This window comes from Lygodium microphyllum, chromosome 25 (genome assembly GCF_053477565.2).
Source record: "Lygodium microphyllum isolate KBCC chromosome 25, Lygodium_microphyllum_v1.1.10, whole genome shotgun sequence".
In the NCBI taxonomy this organism is placed as follows: Eukaryota; Viridiplantae; Streptophyta; class Polypodiopsida; order Schizaeales; family Lygodiaceae; genus Lygodium; species Lygodium microphyllum.
The window spans coordinates 133,576,343-133,602,448 of record NC_141159.1 but is presented as its reverse complement, the minus strand read 5'-3'; the positions used below and the strand labels follow the sequence as shown (position 1 = coordinate 133,602,448).

General features: G+C 44.3%; 1 protein-coding gene across 1 annotated transcript; it reads left to right on the top strand.

The window, feature by feature from the left end:
- The first annotated feature begins 4,121 nt into the window (after positions 1-4,121).
- On the top strand, positions 4,122-5,122 carry LOC148014768 (uncharacterized). Its single transcript, XM_087667293.1, has 2 exons — positions 4,122-4,420; positions 4,503-5,122. Exons 1-2 carry the CDS (start codon positions 4,403-4,405, stop codon positions 4,986-4,988), a joined length of 504 nt encoding a protein of 167 aa, XP_087523419.1. The 5' UTR covers positions 4,122-4,402; the 3' UTR covers positions 4,989-5,122.
- The last annotated feature ends 20,984 nt before the right edge of the window (positions 5,123-26,106 follow it).

The window sequence follows — 26,106 nt, the reverse complement described above, 5'->3', positions numbered from 1 at the left end:
CCATAGCTGAGACTATAGCACCTTGCAGGCTGTGTTGCGTCTCTGCTAAAATGCCCTCCCACTATTCTGTTGTGTGCCTCTACCAACACATCATGAATTTCATGCTCGCACACACATCTACGCAGTAATCCATCTTGCCCTAGCTGATAGAGTTGGCCTCTATCAATTGATAAGGTTGGACTTTGAGAATGAGTCACCTAAGTCGGGCTTTTTCTATTGGTTGTTCAAGGAGCCCATGCTCAAGCACTTGGACTATGTCATCTGCCCAATAAGGCGTCAAATCAGCTCTAAACAAACCTTTTGCGCTAGATAGACTGAATAGATATGCATCAGGTAGTTCGTCTACAATACCTTGTCCAGTGGCTTTTCCCATTGGGATGCGAGACATATGGCAAAAAGAGAGATTTTATATAAAAAGAGAGATTGACGAAATCGCACAACATGCAATTGCTATTTCTAGGCAATGAATAGCACTCCGAAGTGGGAGATGAAGGAGTGATTTGGCAAAATACTGGCCAGGTGTCATGGTATTTTACCCCCCTTTTGGAGCCAATGGAAGCATCAGATTAGTGATCTGGGCAACATTGAGGAAGGTATTATTTTATACACGTTTTCGTCCACAAGAGTTTTATCTCCCCATAATGTTGAACTAAACTCACAGGCTTCATCTCTATGAGTGTTCTTTTACATCTTCTATTTCTTTATGTGAGTATTCTTCTATGTCTTATATTTCTTCGAGCCCCTTCTCTTGCATCTACTCCTCTCCTTGAATCTCCCTTTACCTTGTTGTCTCTTACCCCCGTGGTAGACTTTCGACCCCAAACGCTCCAACAATGCTTAGATTCATGGAGCGCACATCCTCTTCCTTTTTGGTCTTGTGATTTATGCAGGTATCTTCTATGTAGTATGTTATTATCGTCCTTTGTATCTTGCCATGATTCCATGAGTTTTCATTAGCGATCTTGTATTTATTTTATGTATCAATCTTGTGGGTTCAAGTACATTTTGTGCTCATTTTCATGACCATTGTATACTTAACATGCAATCCATTTGTAGAATGTAAATATAGCACATAGTACTTCACAAATGTAATGCACGGGTTAATATTAGCATCGCAATATGCGTTGCAAACTGCCGCTATTGACATCGGTATTTGCGTCATTATTTGTGTCGCAAATGCAAATACCTACACCAATAGCGATGGTTCCATGGAGATGCTAATACCGATGCGTTTAGCAACAACGGGGGTATTTTTTTAATGAACATTTTCGTTGCTTTGAACGTCGGTATGAGGCATGTATCTTGTAGTGAAAAGAAAATCTTACAAAGTTCTCCAAACAAGTCATGTGGCCGCTACTCCCTAGATGATGCACGACCCCTACCTCCAATCGTACCCTCACTGCCTCCCGCTATGATGTTGCCAACGTCCTGGAGAATTTGTAGCCTCCTCCTTGAGTCTCCACCGCCAATCATCTACGTTTAGCCACTCGGGCTTTGAGGCGCCACTCTTGAGTGACAATGCCAACCTAAAGAACTGGAATTGTCTACATTGAAAGACCATCTTCTATACTTCCATTTCAAGTCCAACCAAATGTAGTAGGTCTTAAAGTAATATCTCAAGCTAATACAGTGAAAACTAGAAAAAATGTCTCTGTGTATAGCTAGAACATGTGAAACATGTACTCAGACATGATTACAAGTTAAGAAGGTTAGAGGCTGGAACCACATATCAATAACCGACAAGTGTGGCTATACATGGTGTAGAAACATGTCTACTTCTCCAAATCATAGGTCAGTAGATCATAGGACTTGACAAGGAACATCATTTCCTAAACATAAACATAGAGGTTCCAGGTAATCATGCAAAATGGATTTGTTATGGTAGAGAAAACCGATAAACGACTGTATGTAATTAATCCACTTTAACAAGGACCATTTATATAGGAATCTATAGCAATTGATCAACCGAAATGCCAACGCTAACATTATTTAAAGAAATAGAATATTTGTGTTTAATATTTTCAATATCTAACTTTAGGTTAAAGTTGTATTTGATGCATTGACATAGGTTAGTTGGAAAATTCTCCCTTGAACTTTCTACCTATCTTTCGTAAGTGGAACCTAACCCGATCGAAAATATCACATGCCACATTCATGCTTCAGACCGACGTCAGAAAATGTTATATGCTCTAAAGAGCACAAGAAAGATCAAGTAGCTCATGAAGGCTCAACTGGTCAAAAAACTGACCACAAATCAAGTAGAAGCAGCCCTTTGGCTGTAGAAGCATTCTTGCAATTTTGACAACTATCTTGCATGTGAAGTCTGTGATATCCTTGAGTATTTCGACATGGTGCTCCAAAGTGGTATGATGGCATATTGCTCTATTAGGTTACCTCTTGAAGGGGTCATCGCCGGATAGTTTAGCCATTGAGGGTTTTCTTTAGTGATGCGTTGGTAGTCCTCCCATGTGCATCTTTGTTCGATTGGGCAGAAGGATGGATCTATCCTTAGCTCCCTCGGTGCTCTTTTGTACCATACCTTATAAAAAATGCAATTTTTGAACCAAAATATTCTCCACTTGGGTTGAGTTTTACTAAAGGCACTTGAGTTGAATGCTTCATCTTGAGTGTCTTCATATCCTCCCACTTGGCTAAGGTCATTTGAGATTAAGTTGTCCTGTTTGTATAGCTCTCTTTCTCTCTAGAATAAGGAGTAGGGAAGAGTAGACATGATGTAGTCTAAGAGATCCTATGATGTCAAGTAAGTATGACATACCAATTTGTAGACCTCTTCCTCCCACTTTGCATTCCTTATAGCATATAAACTTCATACCATTCGATCGAGTTGATAAGTCCTTACTAGGGACTCAAAAAACTCTCCTTCCCTTTCACCTGGTGGAGAATGAGGGTGAGGTTGTGTCAATGTACCCTTTTGTGTTCTCACAGCAGTGAATGAGGTAATCAAAGAGGGATAGTGGCCACTTGGTAACTGTGTAACTGCTCTTTTAGCTTGGCCATTTCCTCCTCACGTGTCTACTCCATGTTGTTGAATCGTTGCTCCTGTTGTGCACACTTTGCACCTAAATTGGCTACTTCACCTTTGGGATCCATTACTGAGGATGTAGAGGTAGTTGGAGATGCAGATGTCCGTCTTCTGATGAGATCACGAGAGTACTTTTTTGAGGCATGTAACTTGGCTTTGTAGAACTCAAGGATTTATTTGGTGCTTTTTTGTATCCTCCATATCCTTTTTGAGGCCCTCATAGGCATCTTCCTATGTCTTGATCCTCTCTTTAAGCTGATTAATCTTGATTCGGGAAGCTTCCACTTGGTCTTTAAGCTCCAAATTGGCGATTGCAAGAGATTTAGCTTCTATTGTGAACTTCTCTTGGTCCTTCTTTATGACTTCCTTCTCTACTTCTTTAGCTTGAACCTCTTGGAGATACTTCTTCACATCCTATCTTCGTTTTTGTAGCAATGAGGTGAGGAGATTGGAGATGGTGGCTCCAATAGCATACATGCCATCCTCTTGTGTAACCACCTGTGGTTGTTTTGTGCTCTTTCCAGTGGCTTGGTCACTTGGTTTGGAAATTTCAAGTCTTTCTATAGGTTGTGGTTGTGGCTCTGGCTCTAGGCTATGAGATGGGGATTTCTAGAAGAGGGACATCTTTGGGATAATCCTCTTGTATCTCCCCTCCCCCCCACCTAGTTCTTCTTGTATTGTAGGCAACAATCTCACTCTAGGGGTGGGAATTAGCTGTCTTACCTCAGAGATAGGAACGACTAGCTGTGATGATAGTGCAATGGACTCTACTTAAAATCCCGAGTCCCCAACCCAACAAGTGGAAAGAATCCAAAAAAGCAGTTCGTCCCACCACGTCTACTTTAAGTATGCCCTGCTTATAATTGAGTTGTGGGCCTTGGCAAGGCACTAGTCGTCGATAATGGAGGATCTTAGAAAGTACTTGCAAGAAAACGATTGCAGAGAGAGTGGAATGTGGCATGTCGACTGTAATCAGACCCCATAGACCAGGACGTGGGACACTTTTGCAAGAAGCAGGAGAAACCGGAGCAGCTAGAAGAGGTTTAGAGGGTGTCTACTGTTTCAACTGCTATGGTCTATGTGATTGTCCTCACTAGTCCTGAGCTCAAAGAGTACAAATGCTAAAGGGTGTTGTCCACGTGCTAGTGGGCACAGTGCAATATGCCGGAACACTTATAATAGTACATACGTGCAGGAGTATTTGAGTATCCCCAAGAACACGTAACACGTAGGTGTGAGTGTGTGCCTGTTACTCTCTCTCTCTCTCTCTCTCTCTCTCTCTCTCTCTCTCTCTCGCTGTCTCTCTGTCTATATATACATTATACAACGGGTTGTGCGTGTGTCTCATCACCCCCAACAATGATGCAGTGGATTTTCGTAAGGATTTGAATATATAGCGTTAATATTAGTGTTTGTAATTAAACGTTCGCAATGTAATTATGATGGATTGTGTACTTAGATACAGGCTGTTCTGATGGTGGGGGTCATGAGCGGAACTAGCAGCGGGATGAGCTGGCGTGCTGCTGATCAAATGGGAGTGCGGGAGTACTGGAAGGAGGCCTTTCCAGGAGTTGAGGTGCCAGCTACATTGACAAGCAAGCTTTCCGCGCTCACAGCATCGGAAGTGCACGACTTCTCAAAGCAAATAAGGGACGGGATCACAGTCGGGGCCGCCTCCAATAGCTTGTGCAAGACTGCGGGGCTAGTGTGCGGCAACGACGCTGATCTGGTGAGTCCGGACGTTGCGGGCCACCAGAGCTACGCGCGGACGGAGGTGAGTGCCGAGCTCTTCAACAAGATGTCCCACGATCCCACCCTTTCTGATTTCTTCCGTGAGAAAACCCTCGTCAGAGGCTCAACCATTCGCTTACCTCGCCTCAACGTTCCCGAGCAGCCGCCCAGGAAGTTCCTTCCACGTGAGCTCCACCCAAAGCTTCCTCCTTAGCCACGACACCTTGCCCGCCCTGCTCACTACCTTCGTCGTCCCACGCGGGTCCGCCCTCGATCTACAGGTCCACACCACCATGTTCCGCTGCCTAGCGCCGCCCATGCAAGGGGAATCCAAGAAGTGTGTGTCATCCATGGAGGAGTTGACGGATTTTGCCCGGTCAACATTCGGCGATCAGCATTCCATGATGAGTGTCGTCCCGCCGCAGGATGAAACCGGTTCATTGCAGACCGGCAAGCTCCTAGACGTGTCTCTCCTTGCGGCCAACACACCCATCCTCACTTGCCACGATAGTATGTATCCTTTCCAAGTGTACTACTGCCACGCAATCGACGACACCAAGCTCTACAAGCTCACCATTCAGCTGCTCAACGGTCACGTCATCCAAAAAGTGGCTACCTGCCACATGGACACTAGTCAGTGGCCCGCACTACATCCAGCATTCGCAGTCCTCCACACGCGTCCCGGGGATAGCGAAGCCTGTCACTACATTGTTAAACATGACCTCCTGTTCTTCATCCCCCCATCTAATGTATAGAAACCGCCCGTTGCAACCCTTTCTTCTTGAATTACCAAAACGTTCCACACACTGTAGTACCTTATTATCCTCACGTCTAATGTATAACAACCCTTCCTTGTTGAATTATCAAAACGCTCCACACACTGTAGTACCTTACTAATGTATGGAACCTCCAATTTAGCTCCTCTATCACTCCCTAGGCTCCAGGTGACTCTTATAAGCCTCTCTTAAGTGATTGTGCCTCGAACAAGTGTTTAAACAGTGCGATGGATGAAAAACGTGTAACTTTTGATGCTTTAGATGTGAAGGCGCTATTCACGTTATCATTAACCCTTCAATAATGCTACCGACGTGGTATTATTGAAGGGCTACCCTTACCTCCCTCCTGTCACTTTTCTCTCCCCTCCCCAACGCGCTTTGTCTCCTCTTAGCACCCTCAACCTCAGCCCATGTCCCTCCCTTTCTCCTATGGTCCCATCCCTCCTGCTATTCTCCTATCCCCCCCTCCAGCTCTCTGTGAGCACAAATGAACGGCATTCGTTTTACTTTCTTGGATCTCTCTCTCTCTCTCTCTCTCTCTCTCTCTCTCTCTCTCTCTCTTTGTTGTGGCCTAAAATTCGTGTTCACGGCCTTTGCTCTCTCCACATCTTTCCCTCATCTGTGATGTCTATGCTGCATAGCTCCCCCTCCCTTTCTTCCAATGCATTCTTGCCCCAATCTATAATATGCTATCTTCCTCGCCCCTTTCCCAAATCTCTAGTATCATTGCCCTCCTTGCCGTTGCTTCTTCTGAGGGGGTGACCCCCTGCTGTGTTACGCCACCATTTTTGCGAAAATGGAAGAGGCTCCCCTTTAGGCAAAATTCTTGATAAAGAGTCTCCTTGCAATCACTTGTAGAGACTTAAAAATTGTGTAGCTACCAGAAAAGCCCTAGAATACATGCTCATTACAAAGACCTAAATTTCTCCATGCACGGGCTACCACGAAAGCCCTAGAACGCAGAGGTTGCAGAGTCACAATATGCTCCTGTAATTAGACTCCCCATATATTGACAAAGGCTAACAACAGCATCGAGTGAAGTCTTAGAGCACCATCGAATCGTGACAGGGTAGAGAGAGCAGCAGAGAACCCTATAAACCAACAGGAACGGCCAAAAATCGGGCATGCAAACCTATCGTGCTAAACCTACAACGAGAATCACACAATCATCTAGGCACTTGTCTTCTCACTCATTCTGAATTCCACTCCTCTAAGCACAACTAAGAAAGGTTAAAGGCCTGACTTCGCATAGTGCACAGAAAAGAGCACACACATGCATACACGCATAGAGTGAGGGTAAGTTGAGAACTGATTGTAATTGATAAGGAACTCACCCAGACGTAACAACTTGAAGGAACCCACCAGTAGGAGAAGACCCAAAGACATACGCGGGTGATTGGATCCCCGAAGGGAGGACCAAGCAAGAAATACAGTTGAAAACCAGACAATTACTATTGTGGAGGTGGATCTACCCGACCTTATCAACTTGATCTACAACTTAGCAATACAAGAAGTCCTAGACATGGAGGAGGGCAGCTCACGCCGTAGAAGCGACGAGGAGCTTAACCTAGGAGACTTTCTTGAGGTTGTCCAATAGTTAGTGTACAAATACGGCATTGAAACCCGGGTAGAATACCACGGTAGACTAGTCAAGGATATCTTAGCAGACTTGGAGGAGGAAAGAAAAATGGCCCCAGACCTTTAAAAAGGTCTGGATGCATACAACCAGGATCAGCAAACTAGGAACTTACGCCAAAGTTTAGAAATGCGAGAGATCCAAAGGGTGCTAGCCCTAGCAAGCCATACTTGAGGATAAGATTGATGATCTCTCAAGCATAGGCACCCCAATCTCTCTCCCACAACCAAAACCAAGAGAGACGAGGGAACCACAAGCTGGGCCACCTAGACAAAGTCTAACTGCCTCAAGCCGGCAAATTAATCAAGGCCATTGGCTAAGAATCACAGACCTATCAAAGAGGCGAGTGACTAGCAACCTCCTCAATGCACTAGTGACCACTCCGGTAACTCCGACCTTAGGCGATTTGCTTAGGCAACACCCAACGCTATGGCAAGAGCTTGAGCAGTGGATTGAAGAACCAAATGAGTCTGGTGCCACAGATTTGCCTGAGCATGATGCAGAAACTCAAACATCTAGTCTGACACTACACTCCATGCCCAAATCCCTACACATTAAGGCCTTTTGGGAAGAAACTCAAATATCGAGTCTAACCCTGCACTCCATGCCCAAATCCCTACACATTAAGGCCTTTTGGGAAGGCACGGAAATGCATAGAGTCCTACCAGTCTTAGCACTAGGAGATGTCACCAGAAAGGGGAACTTGGATGACACAAGGGCAGGAGTGAGTGTGCTAAGTCATGCGATGCTCCAAACATGGGGCAACCCACCAATCAATTGCTAGATTTAACGTCACACTGGAAAATGGAATGAAGGTGAAGCCGTTTGAAGTGTTGAAAAATTGGCTAGTAAAGATCGCAGGGATCTACTTATTTGTAGACTTCATAGTCATGAAGGGAGTAGACTATGACATCCTGCTAGGACGATCCTGGATACGCAATGCGAGAGTCATAGAAGACTGGGGCAATGGTTTTATCTTCTTAGGCAATCGAACAGAAGGTGTGATAGTAGAGATGGACACTTGGAAGACTATGCTAGTCGACCTAGATGCCGTCTCCACCATGCTGAAGGGTGATGGATAGACTAGGGGATCTTATGGAGCTCTTACCAAGTATATCCCATGCCATGAGGATGAGTGATATTGGATGCACGTTCTTGCTACCATCGACCTACCATTCTCAGATACTGAGGAGTACGAACAAACCGTCAAGGCAACCGATAAGTTCAAGGACACACCTTCAGTACCAGTTTGCATGATGACCAAGAGTCTACATGGAAGGCCCACTCATGTTGTGTTCCGAGTCCCAAGCAATAGACACGAGCTTGAGGAGATCCTAGGATACTTAACCAATTAGTAGGCTGGCAATCCAACGACAAACCTTAAGCCATTCCAAGATCTCTTGGATGAGCCTGAATGGCAATGGTCCAAGGTGTATGATTTGAACTTGAAGTACAATTGGGCCTTACTTGTCAACCAACAATAAGGGAATAGTCAAAACCAAGAGAATCAAGAGCAACCAGACAAAGATAGCTCCGACGACGACTATGAGGACTGTTGTTCCTTCAATGATGAGAGCGAAAACAAATTCGATACCCTAGAATATGACATTGGGGGGCATATCATCAAACAAATACAAGTAGATCCCAGACCACGCAAGTAGAGTGCACTTAGAGTAGAGAAAGGAGTCAAACACAAGGGTTACGATCGAACTTGGTTGGAGCACATGGGTGCAATTGATTACGAGCAAGTAGGGCTAGCTCCACTAAATGATGCACCACTGCTATGGACTCACCTTCTGGGCTACGACAGCTAGAGGGGAGAGCCTCTCTTCTAGTGAAGATAGAGAGTTCAATTTCAAATCAGAAGTCAACTCAGATAGTGATCCTGAAATACCTCGACCTCCCAAGACTACACGCACCAAGGGGGACCTACCCATCCACCTAAGGCACCAATCGTTAAGGGAGGAATGATGGAAGCCAACTAAAGAGATGCAGACAAAAGAACAACGAAAATCACAAGACCTACCGAAACGATTCACAAAGTTCAAGAAGGAAGATAGGGTGGTGATCTTGCTGGGAGCCAAACAATAGGCGCAAGCAAGCAAACCAATCGAGGGACCCGCCAAGGTCAAGGAGGTCAATTTAGCTAGGAAGGGGAGACCCCACGACTTGTCTTTATAGCTGATGACTTAGCTAAGCAAGATGAAGCAAGTCTCCTTACTCTCCTATGAGAGTATATAGATGTGTTTGCTTGGTCCCTAGAAGAACTTAAGGGAGTAGATCCGAGTGTGGTGACTCACAACATACCCATGACACCTCACACAATGTCAGCCAAGCAATGACCGTATCCCATGCATCCAAAGCATGCTCACACTGTTAAGGAAGAAGTTGACAAATTGATGAGGGCGGGACTCATCTACAAAATTGAACACATGGACTAGATCTCGCCCATAGTCATCGTCCTAAAGAAAAATGGGAAGATTCGACTGTGTGTCAATTACAAGAAGGTCAATGCGACTACAAAAAGAGATAATTGCCCACTGTCGTACATTGAGCACATGTTAGAGAGAGTGGCTGGCAAAGAGGCCTACAGTTTTCCGGCTGGCTTCTCGGGATACAATCAGGTGCAAGTGCATCCTAATGATAGGCATAAGATGGCATTTGCCATTGAATGGGGAGTCTTTGCCTACATAGTCATGCCTTTTTGGATTGACTAACACACCAGCCACTTTCCAATGACTGATGTGTACAATATTCAATGGCATGTTGAGGAAGGACTTAGAAGTCTTCGTGGGTGGCTTGTGTGTTCATTCTACTTGGCGAGAACACTTAAACAGGCTCCAAGTGGTCTTTGAATGATGTCAGCTATATCGCCTCTCATTGAACCCCTTGAAATGCCAATTTTGGGTGAAGCATGGATGTATCCTAGGACACATGGTGTGAAAGAATGGCATTGCCACAGATTCCTCGAAGATCAAGGTCATTGTCGATCTTCCACCCCCATCTGATTACAAGAGTGTTTAGTTCTCCTTAGGACATACCGGGTACTATCGACGGTTTGTGTTAAACTATGCATTGATTGCTAGGCCTCTCTACAAGTTGTTGATTGTATTCGAATGGACCGTAGAATGCCAACGCGCGTATGAGAAACTAAAAAAGGCTCTAACCATTGCTCCGATACTACGAGCCCCACGTTGGACACTCATGTTCCACGTGCACATCGATGCTTCGAAATTCACCATAGGAGCAGTGTTGTGCCAAGTGAGTAAACAGAACCTGGACTACCTAGTGAGCTTTGCTAGCAAGCAACTTACTAAGACTGAAATGAATTACTCAACAATGAAGAGAGAGGGCTTGGCCATGGTGTTTGCTGTGAAGAAATTTTGGCACTGTCTTTTGGCTACGCCTTTAACTTTCTTTGTTGACCATCAAGCCTTGTTGTATCTAGTTAATAAACCATGTGCTACATGGCGCATTGCTAGATGGCTTTTTCTGCTTTTGGAATTTGACTTCTCCATTGTAGTGCATAAAGGAAAGTAGCACTACATGGCTGATCATCTGTCTCGTATATCCATAGGAGAAGTGACTGGCCAAGGCACTGTGGACGAATTGCCAGACGCACACCTATTCTGATTATCCAGCAAAAAAGCTTTGTTTAGTGCTGACATGACAACATATTGGGAAGATGACATAGTTCAAGTGCTTGAGCACCTACTACCGGAATGACCAATAGATAAAGCCTAACTTAGGCAGCTCATCCTAAAGATCCAACCATACCAATTAATAGCAAGCTAACTTTACAAGCTGAAACAAGATGGATTACTGAGGAGATGTGTGTGTGAACATAAAATCCATGATGTGCTAACAGAGACACATGGCGGAATCATCGAATGACATTTCAACGGAGAAGTGAGAGCTCGCAAAGTACTGCAACCCAAGCTGTGGTGGCCTACCCTTTTTCGAGATACTATACACTTCGTGTCACATTGTGACGAGTGCCAAAGGACCAAAATCTCGATTCGTAAGGATCACATGGAGCTAGCCCCAATTATCACACGACAACCCTTCGAGAAATGGAGGAATGACTTCACCGGACCCATTAGTCCTGCAGTACACTATTCACAAGCCAAATACATTATTGTGGCTGCCGATTATCTAGCAAAATGGGCAAAAGCACAAGTTACAAGAAAGAATGATGCTTGGACCACCGCTAAGTTCCTATGGGAGCAACTGATCTCACGATTGGGCTGCCCCATCGAACTAGTTAGCGACCAAGGCACTCACTTTATTAACGAAGCGAAAGCTCACCTCCTGTCCTCCTTTCTAATCATCCATTGGAAATCTTCACATTATTACCCACATGCAAACGGTCAAGCTGAATCAACAAATAAAATCCTAATAAACGTCCTCACTAAGGTCACCTCTACTTCACGCAGTGATTGGGATAACAAGTTGATGGCGGCCTTCTAGGCATACTGCACGGCTTACAAGGCAGCTGTACGACAAACCCCCTTTAGATTGACATATGGCACAGAGGCAATCCTCCCCTTGGAATTCTTTGTATCAAGCCTCAAGATCACCCTTCAAGAAAGATGGGATGGAAAGGGTGCTTGGATAGAACGTTTGATTCAACTCAAATGCTTAATGAAAACCCGGCTTCTAGCCACCCATATGCTTATATGTGAGAAGGCAAGATGCAAAATCTGGTTTGACAAGCATGTCAAAGAGCAGCACAACTTTGAACAGGGAGAGCTAGTACTGCTATACTCAGTCAAAGGACATAAACAAAAGCTAAAATTTTAGGGGCTAGGACCTTTTAAGGTTCGGACCATCACTCAAATTGGAAATGTAGAACTCGAAACCCTAGAGGGTGAAGGCATAGGCTTCTTCAATGGCAGCCACATAAAGTACTTCCCTCTTCCACACCCGTTGCATGAGCCTCCAATGCCAGCACTCCTGTCCACATATGAGTAGCCACTATCGCTAAAATAGATGGTGAGGATGAGGAAGTAGTATCCCCAACCTACCTCAACATGACAGTCACTGCTAAGCACATGTGCACCATCAATGCATTGATTGACAAGGGAGCTTATTTTAATATCTTAACCCATGACCATTGGACCCAAATTAGCAAACCGTTATTGCACCCTACTAATGCTAGTCTCACCCCTTATGGAGGCCCACCCTACAAACTTTTGGGAAAGTGCAAGGTTGCAGTTTCTATCGAGTCTAAGAACATGCCGATAATTTTCTATGTCTTTCCCAACACTAAAGACACACACACAGAATCTCTGTTAGGATGAAATTTCAAGAAGAAATATTGTTGCAATGTCGACTACGAGTCGCAGCACATCCACCTAGCGATGGGTAACGTTCACATAGTTACAGCTTTTAGCAAGGACGGTGAGACTCTTTCCAAGTCTATAAAGCCACCAGTAAAGAAACCCATTGCCAAGTCTCAAGGGGGGGTCGCGACTTGTCACAACCTATTGAGCCTTGAGGCCAGCAACTCACTAGAACCACTGCCAAGTCTCAAGAGGGGGTCACAACTTGTCACAACCTATTGAGCCTTGAGGCCGGCAACCCACTAGAACCACTGCCAAGTCTCAAGAGGGGGTCACGACTTGTCACAACCTATTGAGCCTTGAGGCCAGTAACCCACTGCCAAGTCTCAAGAGGGGGTCGCAACTTGTCACAACCTATTGAGCCTTGAGGCCAGCAACCCACTAGAACCACCACTAAAGCCCATAAACCCCACTTCAAATGGGTACCTAAATCGGAAGTGCTACCTAGGAATACAAACACACGGCGTCACAAGGCTAACAATCCATATCCAAATCTTAGGAGGCCAAGGCTGAACCATAAACATCAATGCATGGTCAAGCCGCCAATGCACGTATAAGGAACTAAAAAAGGCTTTAACCAGTGCTCCGATACTACAAGCCCCAGATTGGATAATCATGTTCCACAACCTAGTGAACACAACCTAGACTACCTAGTGAGCTTTGCTAGCAGTCAACTCGCTGAGATTGAAATGAATTACTCAATAACAAAGAGAGAGGGCTTGGCCATGGAGTTTCCTGTGAAGATATTTTAGCACAATCTTTTGGCTACGCCCTTTACTTTCTTTGTTGACCATCAAGCCTTGTTGTATCTAGTTAATAAACCATGTGTGCTACAGGGTGCATTGCTAGATGGATTTTTCTGCTTTTGGAATTTGACTTCTCCATCGTAGAAAAGTAGCACTACATGGCTAATCATCTATCTCATATACCCATAGGAGAAGTGGCTAACCAAGGCATTGTGGATGAATTGCCAGATGCACACCTATTCCACTTATCCAGCAAAAAAGATTTGTTTAGTGCTGACATGATGACATATTGGGAAGATGACATAGTTCAAGTGCTTGAGCACGTATTGCCGGAATGACCAATAGATAAAGCCTGACTTAGGCAGCTCATCCTAAAGATCCAACCATACCAGTTATTAGCAGGACAACTTTACAAGTTGGAACAAGACAGGTTACTGCACAGATTCATATGTGAACATAAAATCCATGACGTGCTAGCAAAGGCACATGGTGGAATCACCGAAGGACATTTCAGCGGAGAAGTGAAAGCTCGCAAAGTACTACAGCCCCAGCTGTGGTGGCCTACCCTTTTTCGAGATGCTATATGCTTCGTGAAACACTCTGACGAGTGCTAAAGGACCAAAGTGCCGATTCGTAAGGATCACATGGAGCTAACCCCAATTATCACACGACAATCCTTCGAGAAATAGGGGATTGACTTCATCGGACCCATTCATCTTGCAGCACACTATTCACAAGCCAAATACATTATTGTGGCTACCGATTATCTAACAAAATGGGCAAAAGCACAAGTTACAAGAAAGAATGATGCTCGGACCACCGCTAAGTTCCTATGGGAGCAAGTGATCTCACGATTCGGCTGCCCCATCGAACTAGTTAGCGACCAAGGCACTCACTTCATTAACGAAGCGATAGCTCACCTCCTGTCCTCCTTTCTAATCATCCATTGGAAATCCTAACATTATTACCCACATGCAAACGGTCAAGCCGAATCAACAAATAAAATCCTAATAAACGTCCTCACTAAGGTCACCTCTACTTCATGTAGTGATTGGGATAACAAGTTGATGGCAGCCTTCTGGACCTACCGCACGGCTTACAAGACAGTTGTAGGATAGAACCCCTTTAGATTGACATATGACACAGAGGCAATCCTCCCCTTGGAATTCTTCGTACCAAGCCTCAAGATCGCCCTTCAAGAAAGATGGGATGGAAAGGGTGCTTGGATGGAACGCTTAATTGAACTCAAATGCTTAATGAAAACTCGGCTTCTAGCCACCCATATACTTATATTCGAGAAGGCAAGATGCAAAAGCTGGTTTGATAAGCATGTCAAGCAGCACCACAGCTTTGAACAGGGCAACCTAGTACTGCTATACTCAGTCAAATGACATTAACAAAAGCTGAATTTTCGGGGGCTAGGACCTTTTAAGGTTCGGACCATCTGTCAAATTGGCAACGTAGAACTCAAAACCCTAGACGGTGAAGGAATAGGCTTCTTTGATGGCAGCCGCATAAGGTATTTCCCTCCTAAACACCCATTGCATGATCCCCCAATGCCAGCACTCCTGTCCACATACGATTAGCCACTATCACTAAAATAGACGGTGAGGATGAGGAAGTAGTACCCCAATCTACCTCAACATGATGGTCATTGCTAAGCACATGTGCACCATCAACACATTGATTGACGAGGGAGCTGATTTTAATATCTTAACCCATGACCATTTGACCCAAATTGGGAAACCATTGTTGCAGCCTACTAATGCTAGTCTCACCCCTTATGGAGGCCAACCCTACAAACTTCTGTGAAAGTGCAAGGTTGCAGTTTCTATCGAGTCTGAGAGCATGCCGATAATTTTCTATGTGTTTCCCAACACTAAAGACGCAGGTACAGAATCTTCATTAGGGTGAAATTTCAAGATGAAATCTTGTTGCAATGTCGACTACGAGCCGCAGCACATCCACCTAGCGGTGGGTAACATTCACATAGTTACAGCTTTTAGCAAGGGTAGTGCGACTCTTTCCAAGTCCAGAAAACCATCAATAAAGAAATCCACTGCCAAGTCTCAAGAGGGGGTCGCGACTTGTCACAACCTATTGAGCCTTGAGGCCAGCAACCCACTAGAACCACCACTAAAGCCCATGAACCCCACTTCAAATGGGTACCTGAATAGGAAGTGCTACCTAGGAATATAAACCCACGGCCTCACAAGGCTAACAATCCCTATAAAAAACCTAGAAGGCCAAGGCTGAACCATAAACATCGATGCACGATCAATCTGCCAATGCACATATGAGGAACTAAAAAAGTCTTTAACCACTACTCTGATACTACAAGCCCCAGCTTGGATACTCATGTTCCACAACCTGGTGAACAGAACCTAGACTACCTAGTGATCTTTGCTAGCAATCAACTCGCTGAGACTGAAATGAATTACTCAACAACAAAGAGAGAGGGCTTGGCCATGGAGTTTGCTGTGAAGAAATTTTAGCACTATCTTTTGGCTACGCCTTTTACTTTCTTTGTTGACCATCAAGCCTTGTTGTATCTATTTAATAAACCATGTGCTACAGGGCGCATTGCTAGATGGCTTTTTCTGCTTTTGGAATTTGACTTCTCCATCGTAGTGCATAAAGGGAAGCAGCACTACATGGCTGATCATGTGTCTCGTATAGCCATAGGAGAAGTGGCTGGCCAAGGCATTGTGGATGAATTTCCAAACGCACACCTATTCTGCTTATCCAGCAAAAAATATTTGTTTAGTACTAACATGACGACATATTGGGAAGATGACATAGTTCAAGTACTTGAGCACGTATTTCCGGAATGACCAACAGATAAAGTCTGACTTAGGCAGCTCATCCTAAAGATCCAACCATACTAGTTATTAGCATGCCAACTTTACAAGTTGGAACAAGACAGGTTACTAGGTAGATGCATATGTGAACATAAAATCCATGATGTGCTAACAGAGGCACATGGCGAAATCACCAAAGGACATTTCAGCGGAGAAGTGAGAGCTCGCATAGTACTGCAACCCCAGTTGTGGTGGCCTACCCTTTTTTGAGATGCTATACGCTTCGTGAAACACTGTGATGAGTGCCAAAGGACCAAAGTCCCGATTCGTAAGGATCACACGGAGCTAACCCCAATTATCGCACGACAACCCTTCGAGAAATGGGGTATTGACTTCATCGGACCCATTCGTCTTCCAGCACACTATTCACAAGCCATTACATTATTGTGGCTATAGATTATCTAACAAAATGGGCAGAAGCACAAGTTATAAGAAAGAATGATGATTGGACCACCGCTAAGTTCCTATGGGAGCAACTGATCTCACGATTCGGCTACCCTATCGAACTAGTTAGCGACCAAGGCACCCACTTCATTAACGAAGTGATAGCTCACCTCCTGTCCTCCTTTCTAATCATCCATTGGAAATCCTCACATTATTACATGCAAACGGTCAAGCCGAATCAACAAATAAAATCCTAATAAACGTCCTCACTAAGGTCACCTCTACTTCACGCAATGATTGGGATAACAAATTGATGGCGGCCTTATGGGCCTACCACATGGCTTTCAAGACAAGTGTAGGACAAACCCCCTTTAGATTGACATATGGCACAAAGGCAATCCTTCCCTTGGAATTGCCTACCGCACAGCTTTCAAGACAACTGTAGGACAAATCCTAATCATGTATCTCGTATACCCATAAAAGAAGTGGCTAACCAAGGCATTGTGGATGAATTGCCAGATGCACACCTATTCCACTTATCCAGCAAAAAAGATTTGTTTAGTGTTGACATGACGACATATTGAGAAGATGACATAGTTCAAGTGCTTGAGCACGTATTGTCGGAATGACCAATAGATAAAGCCTGACTTAGGCAGCTCATCCTAAAGATCCAACCATACCAATTATTAGCAGGCCAACTTTACAAGTTGGAACAAGACAGGTTACTACACAGATTCATATGTGAACATAAAATCCATGACGTGCTAACAAAGGCACATGGCGGAATCACCGAAGGACATTTCAGCGGAGAAGAGACAGCTCGCAAAGTATTGCAGCCCCAGCTGTGATGGCCTACCGTCTTTCGAGATGCTATACGCTTCATGAAACACACTGACGAGTCCCAAAGGACCAAAGTGCCGATTCGTAAGGATCACATGGAGCTAACCCTAATTATCGCACGATTATCCTTCGAGAAATGGGGGATTGGCTTCATCGGACCCATTCGTCTTGCAGCACACTATTCACAAGCCAAATACATTATTGTGGCTATCGATTATCTAACAAAATGGGCAGAAGCACAAGTTACAAGAAAGAATGCTGCTCGGACCACCTCTAAGTTCCTATGGGAGCAAGTGATCTCACGATTCGGCTGCCCCATCTAACTAGTTAGCGACCAAGGCACTCACTTCATTAACGAAGCGATAGCTCACCTCCTGTCCTCCTTTCTAATCATCCATTGGAAATCCTAACATTATTACCCACATGCAAATGGTCAAGCCGAATCAACAAATAAAATCCTAATAAATGACCTCACTAAGGTCACCTCTACTTCACGTAGTGATTGGGATAACAAGTTGATGGCGGCCTTCTGGACCTACCGCACGGCTTACAAGACAGTTGTAGGATAAACCCATTTTAGATTGACATATGGCACAGAGGCAATCCTCCCCTTGGAATTCTTCGTACCAAGCCTCAAGATCACCCTTCAAGAAAGATGGGATGGAAAGGGTGCTTGGATGGAACGCTTGATTGAACTCAAATGCTTAATGAAAACCCGACTTCTAGCCACCCATATGCTTATATGCGAGAAGGCAAGATGCAAAAGCTGGTTTGATAAGCATGTCAAGCAGCACCACAGATTTGAACAGGGCGACCTAGTACTGTTATACTAAGTCAAAGGACGTAAACAAAAGCTGAATTTTCAGGGGCTAGGACCTTTTAAGGTTCAGACCATCTGTCAAATTGGCAACGTAGAACTCAAAACCCTAGAGGGTGAAGGAATAGGCTTCTTTGAGGGCAACCACATAAGGTACTTCCCTCCTACACACCCATTGCATGAGCCCCCAATGCAAGCACTCCTGTCCACATACGAGTAGCCACTATCACTAAAATAGACGGTGAGGATGAGGAAGTAGTACCCCAACCTACCTCAACATGATGGTCATTGCTAAGCACATGTGCACCATCAACGCATTGATTGACGAGGGAGTTGATTTTAATATCTTAACCCATGACCATTGGACCCAAATTAGCAAACCATTGTTGCAGCCTACTAATGCTAGTCTCACCCCTTATGGAGTCCAACCCTACAAACTTCTGTGAAAGTGCAAGGTTGCAGTTTCTATCGAGTCTGAGAGCATGCCGATAATTTTCTATGTGTTTCCCAACACTAAAGACGCAGGTACAGAATCTCTATTAGGGTGAAATTTCAAGAAGAAATCTTGTTGCAATGTCGACTACGAGTCGCAGCACATCCACCTAGTAGTGGGTAACATTCACATAGTTACAGCTTTTAGCAAGGGTAGTGCGACTCTTTCCAAGTCCAGAAAACCATCAATAAAGAAATCCACTGCCAAGTCTCAAGAGGGGGTCGCGACTTGTCACAACCTATTAAGCCTTGAGGCTAGCAACCCACTAGAACCACCACTAAAGCCCATGAACCCCACTTCAAATGGGTACCTGAATAGGAAGCGCTACCTAGGAATAGAAACCCACGGCCTCACAAGGCTACCAATCCCTATGAAAAACCTAGAAGGCCAAGGCTAAACCATAAACATCGATGCACGATCAAGCCGTCAATGCACGTATGAGGAACTAAAAAAGTATTTAACTACTACTCCGATACTACAAGCCCCAGCTTGGATACTCATGTTCCACAACTTGGTGAACAAAACTTGGACTACCTAGTGAGCTTTGCTAGCAATCAACTCGCTAAGACTGAAATGAATTACTCAACAACAAAGAGAGAGGGCTTGGCCATGGAGTTTGCTGTGAAGAAATTTTAGCACTATCTTTTGGCTACGCCTTTTACTTTCTTTGTTGACCATCAAGCCTTGTTGTATCTATTTAATAAACCATGTGCTACAGGGCACATTGCTAGATGGCTTTTTTTGCTTTTGGAATTTGACTTCTCCATCGTAGTGCGTAAAGGGAAGTAGCACTACATGGCTGATCATCTATCTTGTATACCCATAGGAGAAGTGACTGGCCAAGGCATTGTGGATAAATTTCCAAACGCACACCTATTCCGCTTATCTAGCAAAAAAGATTTGTTTAGTGCTGACATGATGACATATTGGGAAGATGCACGTATTGCCGGAATGACCAATAGATAAAGCCTGACTTAGGCAGCTCATCCTAAAGATCCAACCATACCAGCTATTAGCAGGACAACTTTACAAGTTGGAACAAGACAGGTTACTAGTAGGCAGATGCATATGTGAACATAAAATCCATGATGTGCTAACAGAGGCACATGGCGAAATCACCGAAGGACATTTCAGCGGAGAAGTGACAGCTTGCATTATACTGCAACCCCAGCTGCGGTGGCCTACCCTTTTTCGAGATGCTATACGCTTCATGAAACAATGTGACGAGTGCCAAAGGACCAAAGTCCCGATTCGTAAGGATCACATGGAGCTAACCCCAATTATCGCATGACAACCCTTCGAGAAATGGGGGATTGACTTCATCGGACCCATTCGTCTTGCAACACACTATTCACAAGCCAAATGCATTATTGTACCTACCCATTATCTAACAAAATGGGCAGAAGCACAAGTTATTAGAAAGAATGATGCTTGGACCACCGCTAAGTTCCTATGGGAGCAACTGATCTCACGATTCGGCTACCCCATCGAACTAGTTAGCGACCAAGGCACCCACTTCATTAACGAAGTGATAGCTCACCTCATGTCCTCCTTTCTAATCATCCATTGGAAATCCTCACATTATTACATGCAAAAGGTCAAGCCGAATCAACAAATAAAATCCTAATAAACGTCCTCACTAAGGTCACCTCTACTTCACGTAGTGATTGGGATAACAAATTGATGGCGGCCTTATGGGCCTACCGTACGGCTTTCAAGACAACTGTAGGACAAACCCCCTTTAGATTGACATATGGCACAGAGGCAATCCTTCCCTTGGAATTGCCTACCGCACAGCTTTCAAGACAACTGTAGGACAAACCCCCTTTAGATTGACATATGGCACAAAGGCAATCCTTCCCTTGGAATTCTTCGTACCAAGCCTTAGGATCACCCTTCAAGAAAGATGGGATGGAAAGGGTGCTTGGATAGAACACTTGATTGAACTCGAATGCTTAATGAAAAACCGGCTTCTAGCCACCCACGCGCTTATATGCAAGAAGGCAAGATGCAAAAGCTAGTTTGACAAGCATGTCAAGCAGCGCGACTTTGAACAAGGTGACCTAGTACTACTATACTCAGTCAAAGGACATAAACAAAAGCTCAAATTTCAGGGGCTAGGACCTTTTAAGGTTCGGACCATTAGTCAAAATGGCAATGTAGAACTCGAAACTCTAGAGGGTGAAGGCATAGGCTTCTTCAATTGCAGCCACATAAAGTACTTCCGTCCCACACACCCATTGCATGAGCCCCCAATGCCAGCACTCCTGTCCACATATGAGTAGCCACTATCACTAAAATAGACAGTGAGGATGAGGAAGTAGTACCCCCAACCTACCTCAACATGACGGTCACTACTAAGCACATGTGCACCATCAACGCATTGATTGAGGAGGGAGATGATTTTAATATCTTAACCCATGACCATTGGACCCAAATTGGCACACTGTTGTTGCAGCCTACTAATGCTAGTCTCACCCCTTATGGAGGCCAACCCTACAAGCTTCTGGAAAAGTGCAAGGTTGCAGTTTCTATCGAGTCTAAGATCATGCAGATAATTTTATATGTGTTGCCCAACACTAAAGACGTAGGTACAGAATCTTTGATAGGGTGAAATTTCAAGAAGAAATCTTGTTGCAATGTCGACTACAAGTCGCAGCACATCCACCTAGTGGTGGGTAACATTCACATAGTTACAGCTTTTAGCAAGGGCGGTACGACTCTTTCCAAGTCCAAAAAGTCATTAGTAAAGAAACCCACTACCAAGTCTCAAGAGGGGGTCGTGACTTGTCACAACCTATTGAGCCTTGAGGCCAGCAACCCACTAGAACCACCACTAAAGCCCATGAACCCCACTTCAAATGGGTACCTGAATAGGAAGTGCTACCTAGGAATAGAAACCCAGGGCCTCACAAGGCTAACAATCCCTATGAAAAACCTAGAAGGCCAAGGCTGAACCATAAACATCAATGCACGATCAAGCCGCCAACGCATGTATGAGGAACTAAAAAAGTCTTTAACCACTACTCCCATACTACAAGCCCCAGCTTGGATACTCATGTTCCACAACCTGGTGAACACAACCTAGACTACCTAGTGAGCTTTGCTAGCAATCAACTCGCTAATACTGAAATGAATTACTCAACAACAAAGAGAGAGGGATTGGCCATGGAGTTTGTTGTGAAGAAATTTTAGCACTATCTTTTGGCTACGCCTTTTACTTTCTTTGTTGACCATCAAGCCTTGTTGTATCATTTAATAAACCATGTGCTAGAGGGCGCGTTGCTAGATGGCTTTTTCTGCTTTTGGAATTTGACTTCTCCATCGTAGTGCGTAAAGGGAAGCAGCACTACATGGTTGATCACCTGTCTCGTATACCCATAGGAGAAGTGGCTGGCCAAGGCATTGTGGATGAATTTCCAAAGGCACACCTATTCCGCTTATCTAGCAAAAAATATTTGTTTAGTGCTGACATGACGACATATTGGGAAGATGGCATAGTTCAAGTGCTTGAGCATGTATTGCCGGAATGACCAATAGATAAAGCCTGACTTAGGCAGCTCATCCTAAAGATCCAACCATACCAGTTATTAGCAGGACAACTTTACAAGTTGGAACAAGACAAGTTACTAGGCAGATGCATATGTGAACATAAAATCCATGATGTGCTAACAGAGGCACATGGCGAAATCACCGAAGGACATTTCAGTGGAGCAGTGACAACTCGCATAGTACTGCAACCCCAGCTGTGGTGGCCTACCCTTTTTCAAGATACTATACGCTTCGTGAAACACTGTGACGAGTGCCAAAGGACCAAAGTCCCGATTCGTAAGGATCACATGGAGCTAACCCCAATTATCGCACGACAACCCTTCGAGAAATGGGGGATTGACTTCATCCGACCCATTCATCTTGCAGCACACTATTCACAAGCCAAATACATTATTGTGGCTACCGATTATCTAACAAAATGGACAGAAGCACAAGTTATAAGAAAGAATGATGCTTGGACCACTGCTAAGTTCCTATGGGAGCAACTGATCTCACGATTCGGCTACCCCATCGAACTAGTTAACAACCAAGGCACCCACTTCATTAACGAAGTGATAGCTCACTTCCTGTCCTCCTTTCTAATCATCCGTTGCAAATCCTCACATTATTACCCACATGCAAACGGTCAAGCTGAATCAACAAATAAAATCCTAATAAACATCCTCACTAATGTCACCTCTACTTCATGCAATGATTGGAATAACAAATTGATGGCGGCCTTATTGGCCTACCGCACGGCTTACAAGACAACTGTAGGAAAAACCCCCTTTAGATTGACATATGGCACAGAGGCAATCCTTCCCTTGGAATTCTTCGTACCAAGCCTCAGGATCACCCTTCAAGAAAGATGGGATGAAAAGGGTGCTTGGACAGAACGCTTGATTGAACCCGAATGCTTAATGAAAACCCAGCTTCTATCCACCCATGCACTTATATGCAAGAAGGCAAGATGCAAAAGTTTGTTTAGCAAGCATGTCAAGCAGCGCGGCTTTGAACAGGGTGACCTAGTACTACTATACTCAGTCAAAGGACATAAACAAAAGCTGAAATTTCAAGGGCTAGGACCTGTTAAGTTTCGGACCATTAGTCAAATTGGCAACGTAGACCTCGAAACTCTAGAGGGTGAAGGCATAGGCTTCTTCAATTGCAGCCACATAAAGTACTTTCCTCCCACACACCTGTTGCATGAGCCCCCAATGCTAGCACTCCTGTCCACATATGAGTAGCCACTATCACTAAAATAGACGGTGAGGATGAGGAAGTAGTACCCCCAACCTACCTCAACATGACGGTCACTGCTAAGCACATGTGCACCATCAACGCATTGATTGACGAGGGAGCTGATTTTAATATCTTAACCCATGACCATTGGACCCAAATTGGCAAAACGTTGTTGCAACCTACTAATGCTAGTCTCACCCCTTATGGAGGCCAACCCTACAAACTTCTAGGAAAGTGCAATGGTGCAGTTTCTATCGAGTCTCAGAGCATGCTGATAATTATATATGTGTTGCCCAACACTAAAGACGTAGGTACAGAATCTCTGTTAGGACAAAATTTCAAGAAGAAATCTTGTTGCAATGTCGACTACGAGTAGCAGCACATGTAGCTAGCAGTGGATAACGTTCACATAGTTACAGCTTTTAGCAAGGGCAGTGGGACTCTTTCCAAGTCTAGAAAGCCACTAGTAAAGAAATCCACTGCCAAGTCTCAAGAAGAGGGGGTCACGACTTGTCAGAACCTATTGAGCCTTGAGGCCAGCAACCCACTAGAACCACCACTAAAGCCCGTGAACCCCACTTCAAATGGGTATCTAAACAGGAAGCGCTACCTAGGAATAGAAACCCACGGCCTCACAAGGCTAACAATCCGTATCTAAAACCTAGGAGGCCAAGGCTAAACCATAAACATCAATGCACGGTCAAGCCGCCAACGCACGTATGAGGAACTAAAAAATCCTTTAACCACTACTCCAATACTACGAGCCCCAGATTGGATACTCATGTTCCACAACCTGGTGAACACAACCTAGACTACCCAGTGAGCTTTGCTAGTAGGTACCTCACTGAGACTGAACGCAATGAAACATTCTCTCACACACACACACTCTCTCTCAAGCAACCAGGGTTTCAAATGAGCCCCCCCTTGGTCTCTTAGCTATTAAACCCCTCACTCACAAAGTTCTTGCCACTCATGCCCCCTAGCTTGTCAGTCTCAACTCCCTTCAGCTCTCCTTCCTCCTATTTTTCACATATCTATGCCTTGTTTGGCATGTTTTATAGCACCAAACCCTACACTTTTCCAACCAATTTTCTAACCTTCACCTACTCTAAATGCAACAAATCAAAAGAAAGGTACTAAACTAATTTCTCCTACTAAACTAACCATCAAGGATAAAAAATACTTACTAGTAGCACATATTAAAGACCTAAAACCTCCTATCTACCTCAAGCTCTGGTTTGGGGATGAAACGCTTACTTCGATGCTCAATTTTAAGTGTGCAAGCACTCAAGCTTGAATCTATTAGTCCTGGCAATGGAACCAAAATGTAGAGGCAAGCACAAGCTCAACCACCAAGACCCAGGGACCGCTTATTGTTAAAGCATTTCAAGCAAGCACTAATGGCTATCTCTCACATAGCCGGCGCACTATCCTTCTCTATGAGTGTAGTGAGCTTACCTTGATGCCCAATTGAGTTGCTTTCTCTCCCAAGCACTCCAATAGCTCCATGATTCGTGATGCAAGCTCAAGCATCCTCAAGCCTCTTCCTCTAAGCTCCGCCCTCCATAGCTACGTGTGAGACAAGAGAAGAGAAGAGAAGAGAAGAAGAAGAGAGGAGAAGGTGGAGAGCTTCACCTCCAAGATCCCTCACTCTCATAAGCTTACTCCCTCACTCCCTCACACTCCCTCCCTCAAGCACTCACAATCAAGCAAGAGAAGAGAAGGAGAGAAGAAGAAGAGTCCACTTTGCCACACACCAAAGAATGAGCTCTCATTCACTTTTTGAACTTTATATACAAATCCCTAAATCCTATGGTGCGCCTTGCACTCTTTCACAAAAGTGTTGACTTGCACCTTTTCTTGTGCACATTTCTTCTTGATTTAGGACTTTTTTGCACTTTTTGTGTTTCCATATTTTTCTTGGCTTGCCTTCATCTTCCGTTTTACTTTTGCCTTGACCTTATCCTCTACTTTAGAGTTTCCTGATTTTCCACCTTGTTCGTCTGAGGGTTAACATTCCCCTCATGCCTCTCTCTGTCTAGGCTAGTGAATGTTCCAAGGTTTGGAATTTTCATATCTTTGTCTTAGGATTTTGAAATCAACTTTTCATAGTTAAAAAACATAATTCAAAATCGACTTTGAAAAACATAGTGACAAACCTTCAAAAATTTAAACAAAATTTGCAAGACATCTAATGTTAAAGATAGGAGTATTGATGTGTCATATCCTTAGTACCCGTGCTCTCTCATGGACTCTAAATGCATCAAAAGTATTATCTTTATCTAGGTCTCCATTCTTTGCCATCTCTCTCTTGGGTTGCCAACCATTCTGTGTGGCGTTGTCTAGCTGTGTTGTTTTCATATCTTGCTTTTCTCACTTCATATATTGCCCTACTTATAAATTCTGCTTGAGAGGTTTTGGACTTCTTTTCTTTTTTCTCATATCATATCTCTAATATCCTATACCACCATTGTAATAATTGCCTCATAGAATTGGAATAATTGATGCCATCTCCATGATTAGTTGCCTTTTGAAAAGCACAACGAGCTTGCCAATGAGATTGTTCCATGCCTTGAGTTGACCATGCTGCCAAACTTCCTTGATTTGCAAAGTATGGACCATGTGCTTCAAGTATACGCTGCACAAGAAGAGAGATTAGAA